The 7,972-nt window shown below is 34.4% G+C and overlaps 1 protein-coding gene across 1 annotated transcript; it reads right to left on the bottom strand.

Moving 5' to 3' along the window:
- Positions 1–872: 872 nt before the first annotated feature.
- LOC110624556 (classical arabinogalactan protein 9) lies at positions 873–2,643 on the bottom strand. The gene is made up of 2 exons (XM_021769752.2): positions 1,961–2,643; positions 873–1,256 (listed from the first exon to the last, which is right to left on the bottom strand). The coding sequence occupies exons 1-2, from the start codon at positions 2,561–2,563 to the stop codon at positions 1,173–1,175; spliced, it is 687 nt and encodes a 228-aa protein (XP_021625444.1). The 5' UTR covers positions 2,564–2,643; the 3' UTR covers positions 873–1,172.
- Positions 2,644–7,972: the final 5,329 nt, after the last annotated feature.

Raw genomic sequence — 7,972 nt, 5'->3', positions numbered from 1 at the left:
TAGATTATTTAATACATGTGATTGAATAGATATTTTATTTCGAAAATATTTAAGTTGGAAAACAAACGAGATAAAGCATTCTTAGTATTTTTTTTAGAGATTTTCTATTAATCCTTTGGAGCAAAAAGTTGAGTAGAGAAAATAAAACACAGTCTTGGACCAATCCGCTACTCAAATCAAAGAAATTGAACTAGAGAACTCAACCACAAATCAATCCTCCTAAATCAGGAAACCTAGAAATATGACTCTTCTATACTATAGCCACTGCCGTTTGGAAAAGATCACCTAACAAACCACCGTCAATAGCAATCAAACCACCCAAGACAGGGTTCTTCGAATGAGGGGTAGTTCATCTTTTGTGATCTAGTTGTTGAGTTATCAAAATTTGAGTTCTTTTTAAAGTTATAATGCCAATCACATACTCGTAATATTAAGATGGTAAAAATTTTAAATATTAAAAAGGAAGGAAAACTACCAAAAAAAAATGAATTGTTGAAATTTTTTTAATGATACCTCTCCATCACCTACCTTGTTAATATTGGTCTAATTCAATTAGAGTTTAATTTGTAATTTATCTAATTTAGGATAAATTAGCACAAAATTTAAAATTTTCGATTTTTTTGTTGGCTATTAAACAAAAAATTTTGTGTTAATTAATATTTATAGTAAAAATTTTATATATTAAATAATAAAATTAAATATTTTCCAATTATCACAATAATAGAAAAATTTTAAAATTTAAAATTTAAAATTTTAATATTTATTGTTACCTTTTTCAAATTCAAATTAATCCTTTTACTCTAATTTTTTAGTTCAGTAATTTTTTTTTCAATATATGGTTTTTTTCTTTTTGGTGATAAAAGAATGAGCAGTGAAAAGAAATATAATAAATGAGATAAAAGAGAAGCTATGAACAGCAAATACAAGATACAATACAAGTAATTTCCTCCCATCCAATACAAAAGCTTTCCCCAAAATTCTCCCAAAGAATGCAACCCAATGTATGTATGATCTCAAAATCAAATACACACATCATCCCAACACAGGCTAAAATGGCAGCCATTACTCTCTCTCTCTCTATATATATATAGCCAAAATATAACATCATCATAAACTTCAAATTAAGTAAAAAAGAAAAAATTAACGAAGCTGAGATATTCTGAGAGCCATGTCTAAAGCAGCCACACGTATATAGTCAATCCGAACACCAACCTCCCAACCATCTTCTCCATTGAAAATAGCCTCTCTACTCCACTCTGCAATTACATTTTGCAAACAATACCCATTATTATTATTATCTCATGATTATTGTCCAAATCGAAACTATGTGAACACATTATTATAATTTTGTAGTATAATTACTATGTTAACACATTATTATAATTTTGTAGTATAATTATAGGAATCAGAATTCACCGATTTAATTTAAGAATAAACTTAATTGAGTTAGAAAATTGAAATTTTAGTATTAATAAAAACAGAACTGAAATAATAGGAACCGAATTAAATTAAACTGGTATGATTAAATTTGATTTGATCCGTTAAACTTTATAAAAAATTTTTAAACTTTTACTAATGTTGAATCAAAATATTTCAATTAGAGTTTAATTTTTATATATTATTAAAATAATATAATATTACTGAGCACTTGGTTGGATTCGATTTTGTTAAATTTTTTTTATCAAAATAATTAAATTTTTTAAATCGGATTAAAATTAATATTAAATTGAATTAAAATTTTAAATTAATTTTATTTAATCGTTATTATGGTTTGAAGTGAACAGTACATTCCTATATAATTCAACGTCTAAATAATTTTGAAAAAAAAAAAAAAGAATAGTTGGATTTGGGCCGAGTGAAAAAGGGCATGGATCAAATGTGCATTGAACACAAAGGCGCACTTTAGAGAGAAGCTAATATAAGTTAGCGAATATGATGAGGCGAAGATAGAAGTACGTACCACATCTGTGCCTGCTGGTCCTGGGGATATTGAACCCAAGCTAGGCGCAGGAGCCTCCGTTGGTGGTGCTGGTGGACTCGGCGCCAATGGAGATGGAGCTGGAGCCTTCAGCTTCTTCTTGCTTGGAGCAGGAGCTGGAACCTGAGCAGGTGGTGGAGTAGCAGGAGGAGGAGTTGCTGGTGGTGGTGTAGCAGGAGGAGGAGATGCTGGTGGTGGAGTTGCTGGAGGAGGAGATGCTGGCGGTGGAGTTGCAGGTGGAGGAGAAGCAGGAGGTGGAGTAGCAGGTGGAGGAGACGCTGGAGGTGGAGTTGCGGGGGGAGGAGATGCAGGCGGTGGAGAGCTGACAGGAGGAGGAGTAGCCGGTGGGGGTGCTGAAACTGGAGGAGGAGTAGCAGGAGGTGGAGATTGGGTTACTGGTGGAGGAGCTGAAGCCGGAGGAGGAGTGGTAGTTGGAGGAGCAGGAGTGCTAGTCGGGGGAGAAGGAGTAGTTGGTGTAGGAGGAGCTGGAGTTGCCGTCGGAGGATTAGGCGGAGATTGACCTCCGACGCCGGAAATAACAATGCAGATCAAAGAAACAACGATTGCAGCTTTTTGATGCCTCATTTTCGTTAATCCCAGTTTCTCTCTCTACAGGAGAGAACAACGGCAAGAGAGAGAAGTGAGTGAAAGAGCAAGCGAAGATGCATGATTAAATAGCGAAAGCCTCTGGAGAGATTAAGCAGCAAGGAAGGTCAGCAACTTTGAGGAGGACCCACACTCTACCAAACAATCTGGGACGTTGATCATGGGCTCTCGAGGGTGTGGTCCGGAGTGCGTGTGATTTGGATTTGAGATCTGGACGACACGTAGTTCACCAGCTAGGGTTTGTGTTGTTGGTTCGCAGTTGCATTAATGATGATGATCTTGTTGCGGTTTTTTTACATTTTACGGTTTTACCTGTCTAGTAAGTAGTTACAGGTAAAAAGTAAAACTGCAGTTACGAAATGGGGGTGGGGCCCATGCATCTGATTGTAAATGATTGTTCATGGAGGTCGTTAGAGTCTCATTGAAATTGGCTTTGCGTAGTAAGCTGGATTTGCAATTAAATATTAGGAGTTCATTATATATTGTTTGGTATATATACTAAGAAATACGTTTTTTTTATAATATTAATAATTAAATCATTATGATAAGACATGTATAAATATTTTCTGCAAATTTTTATACATAAGTTATTTTTTTCTAAAAAATAGATTTAATTCTATTTTTACATTCTGAAAATGTATTTAACATAATTAAAGTAATAAATATTGTTTAATCTTTTACTTACATTACAAAATTACTAAATTATTTTAAAACTAATAAATTTTATATTTAATACATATTAAATATGAGTGTAATAACCATTTCAAAAAAAAAAGAGTGTAATAGTAAATTAATAAATAAATTATATTTAAAAAAATAAAATGACTTATAATAAAAAAGAAATTAAAGTAAATTTATATTTATAAAGCATAAAAGCATCACAATTTACCCCATTAAATTGAAATCTTAGCTTCTCCGCTGATGATTATAATTATTTTTTTAATATATATACATAAAGCCGAATATTTTTAGTTAATTATTTATAGTTAAAAGGATTAATTAAATTTAATAAAAATAAATTAACTAAATTATGCATTTTTTAAAATATAAGTACTAAATTACAAATTCGATGAAACTCAGAGATTATATCAAGGTTTATTATTTTTCATAACTATTAATTTCAAAAACATATCTTAAACATTCTTTAAAATCAATATGTTTTATGTTTTTCTATGTGCTATTGGATAAAAAAAAATTAAATATTTGTGATAATTAACGTTTATATCCTACCATTTTAAATTTTGGATAGTAAAATTAATTTTTTTTCAAATTGCCACGTCAAGAAGACTAATTTAAATTTATATAAGTTAACAGTAAATTATAATATAATCTATAAAGTTTATATTATTAATAAAACATATAATTCTTTAATTTAAAAATAATATAGAAATTAAATGTATTTTATTGATATGGCTCAAACGAAACTATATTGCGATTTGGTCAATCTGTAAGAACGAAAAAGTGAGGTGATTGGTGTCAACGACAGCCACTCCGATACTCAAATTAATGAATTAAAGAGAAGAACAAGTGTAATGAATTACTTAAAACTCAAGAATAATTGTGTAAGAATGTGTACCTTAATCTCTATGTTTATCACCTTTTATGCTGTAAGAAGGTCGAGTTGATTATCAAATCTCCCGGAAATCTGAGTGGTACTGGCTAGTGGTTATGGAATCCTGCGATTATAGGTGTAATAGGGATCTGTTGGATTGTGTTCTCTAACAGTAACTTTCTGTGAAGTCTCATCCTATTATAGAGAGGGCAAGTCTTGATGAAGAACTGAGAATTACGGTGTCTAGGTCTTCCTTTCCAAACGTGTGACCGCGTATCATTTAATTAGACCTTTGCCATATGACCCTATCTTAAGGTAACAACTCATGACTTACTTTGAGTGATTACTGTGTTACATCAAATGTCCCCCGCTGGTCTTGATTCTTTAGATTTGAAGGTGATAGTTGTTTTTACGATCTGGGACACGTGGTGTATTTAGATTGGTCTTCCATGCTCGTGTTGCTTTGCCTGCTTTTGATTATAAATGATGATTGCCTTGTTCCTCAAGCCGCATTCAAAACCTACTGTCGAAATCGTCATATAAAAATCCTTCTTGTCCAAATACCACTTTTACTCACAACTGACTTTTATAATTTAGAAAAGACTCGATCACTCATCTTTTCCTACAGACTTATTTACTCAAGGTAATTCCTATTTGCTTTTCCCTCTGTATAAATGAATAGGAATACTTCTTCTTCCTCTGGTGGAAGTTTAGACTCTAGCTCCTCCTTCGATGGCCTCATTCACGCTCCTGCATCCATTGTTACACTGCGAGCGGTCCATGATAGTGAAAGTGTCTTAGTGAACGATATCCCCTTTGTAATATCCAGCTAAACTTCAGTATCGAAATTCTAACTTTCTAATAGAATCTCTGTTGGAATCCGGAATCAAACGTTTTAGAAGGGTAAAATGGATTTTTATAAAATGTATTTGAAGAATTTTAAAATGTGTTTAAAATGAAAATTAAAAAAAAAAGAGTTTTAGAAAAGTTTTAAGGTTTACTGTTGAACCTTCAAGTTGGGTCGCCAGCTTGAAAAAGGAGAGAACTTTTTCTCCATTTTGAGCGGAAGAGAGTCTCTTACTCCTCTTCTTCACAAACTCTTCTTTTAAGCAATTTTCTCATGAATTTTTACTTTTATTTTGAAGAATCAAGTTTAATTTTTGTATTTTAGCTTTTGGAATCTTTGGAGCTTATTTCTTCTTCTCCTCTAAATTTCTCCTTGTTGTTGTGTTGGTGTTTCCTCCAAGAGGTAAGTTATAATCCTTGCTTCTCTTTTATTATTGGATTTTTTAAAAGAGGCATAAGTTGTTTCCATGGTTTGATGATGCATGCAAGATCTTTTATATTTTTTAGAGTTTAAGTTTTTAGTTTTTGATAATGGATGATTTTTCTTGTGTTGTTAATGCATGATGAAATTTAGGTTAGCTTTAAGTGTTCCTTATGTGTGTTGAGTGTGCATGGTTGTTTGTGAGCTATTGCATGTAAGTTAGAAGCATTTTGAGGGTTATTGGCTGAGGTTGAATTGGGTTCTGCATTGTAGAAGAACTCAGGTTCGACCGTTGAGCCTGCCTGTGAAGGCTGCCTTTTGGCAGCCTAACTTGCCTTCGAAGGTTCGACTTTCGGATTTGTAAGGGGACTTTAGGCTGCCAAAAGTCCTCTGTCCAGCCATTTTTAGTTCGTTTTCTACATGTTCTCTAATATGTTCTTAAGGGTTTCTTGGAGTAGTGTCAAGTGTTGTAAAAGTTATGTTTGGTGCCTCATTTAAATACATCTGTATAGGATAGGGCTTGGGAGACCGTAGAGACTTGTAGTGAGATAACTGTTTCAGAACTAGACTTGTGTCAGCCAGAGGTGAGTAGAACTAAACTGAACTATTATTTTAAAGAAATTAAACGTTTTAAGCTGTATCACAAATGCCATGTATATATAATTAGGTTGTTTTGCATTAAAAATTCACGAATATGATGCATTGTATAATTTATTGTTGTTGTGGATGGATGTTGGATGACCCATTAGCCCTCGAACATGCTATAATATATTATGATGGATAAGGAAGTCTAGGTCGAGGACCATTCTATGCCATGACAATATAGATATGTTATGTTATGTTTAAGAGAAAGGGCTAAGGAGCACCCATTGTGCACCGAGTACTATTGAAATTTATAGAGGATTTCAAGTGACGAGTTCATCTTGATGTGAATTGTTTGTATTGTGATGCATTCATACGATCATATATTTTATTGAATTATTTTATGATTATATTTCTACTCACTAGAGTCTTGTAGCTTATCCCTTTTCTCTAACTTCAGGTTTGTTGGACCAGAGTTAGCTTGGAAAATCAGTAGTGTTGTATGGTACAGCTCTGATGTAATAGTATAGATGTGGATATGTAATCCATATTGTGGATTAGAATTGTGTTTTGCCCGAATTTTGTTTATAATCCTTGTATATGATCTTCTTATGTAAAAGTTTTACGGTTTAAGCTATGTTTGAGCCATGCTTAAGGCATGTAATATTGACCATATTGGAGCATTTAATGAGGGCTTTGATATGGGTTTTATATTTTCAGTTATGATGCATGAACATGTCAAGTTTTGGTTTATAAGATGGAAATATTTTCATATGTTTTTATGATCATGTTTAAGATTATATCAGGTGTAACAGGATGTATTGTAGACTTACTACGAGCTCCGACAATCTTAAGTCCACCTGAACCCTAGCACCGGTGGCAGTCTGATTTTCGAGTCAATAAAAAGTGATATCAAAGCCCTAAATTTATATGGTCAGACCTAGAGTGTTGGACTCATAGATATTTTAGATGTAATACCCGGCTAGAGTCCGGCACCGGAATTCCTGTTGTCTGGTGGAATCCGAGGTGCTGGGATTCGATAAAAGGGTAGGATTTTTGTTTTCTCAGTGTTATGATGTGTTTTAAGGTTTGTAAGTTATATAGTTTTGAGTTTTGAAGAGAAAATGACTTCAGCCAAGTTCGGCCGCCGAAGGTAAGTTCGGCCGCCGAAAGTGCTCAATGTTCGGCTTCCGAAGTTCAAGTTCGGCCCCCGAACGTTGCATGGTCTTGCATGTGATTGGGCAGCCGAAGATGAGTTGGCCAGCTAGCTGAGTCATGGCTTTTGACAGATGTTGGCCTCAGATTCTTGCCATGGAATAGGCCACGTCTCTCATGACTAATCTGCAATATTGAGCTGCTCATACAGAAGATTGAAGGTTGTTGTGTCAAAGGTTTGGAAAGTTTGAAACAAAAGCTAAAGGTTTTGAGATTTGAGAGTGTGAGAAGAGTTGGTCCGTTTCCCTTGTTCAGAGTGTTCATCTTCTTGTTATAGGAGGTAAGTGATGCTCTTGAACATGTGTTTATGTTTTCTGAAGATTTTATGGCAGTTGTGGAGAGAGATGCATGTTTAGGTGATAAAGGGTGATTTTGATGCTTTATGCATGTATACATGTTTATGTGTTATGTTTGTTTTGGTTGTTGGGGTTATTAGATAGTTTTAGACCCCTGTGAACATATACTTGCGTATATGTGTGTAGAATAGTTGAAGTATGCATGTTTGGAGAAGTTGAAGGGAAGAAGGAGATGGGTTGCCGTTGAAGCTGAGTTCTGGATGAACTCAGGTTCGGCAGCCGAAGGTTCATTCGGCCGCCGAACCTCCTGCATGGTGGCTTGGTTGCCACAGCTTGCCCCCGAGTGTTTTTGCATGTTCGGCTCTGTTTGGGGGATTCGGCCGCCGAAGGTGCCGCCGAAGGTGCTTGAGTTTCGTCTCTGGAGAGGACATTCGGCCGCCGAACCTGCCGCCGAAAGTGTTCTGTTCAGCTTTTCT

This window comes from Manihot esculenta, chromosome 10, assembly GCF_001659605.2.
Source record: "Manihot esculenta cultivar AM560-2 chromosome 10, M.esculenta_v8, whole genome shotgun sequence".
Taxonomy (NCBI): Eukaryota; Viridiplantae; Streptophyta; class Magnoliopsida; order Malpighiales; family Euphorbiaceae; genus Manihot; species Manihot esculenta.
This window is presented reverse-complemented; position numbering and strand designations above follow the sequence as displayed.

Excerpts from the sequence above, each read along its gene's own strand:
- LOC110624556 (XM_021769752.2), bottom strand. The coding sequence starts at position 2,563 with ATGAGGCATCAAAAAGCTGCAATCGTTGTTTCTTTGATCTGCATTGTT. Across the intron at positions 1,257-1,960 it reads GACCAGCAGGCACAGATGTG|AGTGGAGTAGAGAGGCTATT; the intron begins GTACGTACTTCT and ends ATGTAATTGCAG.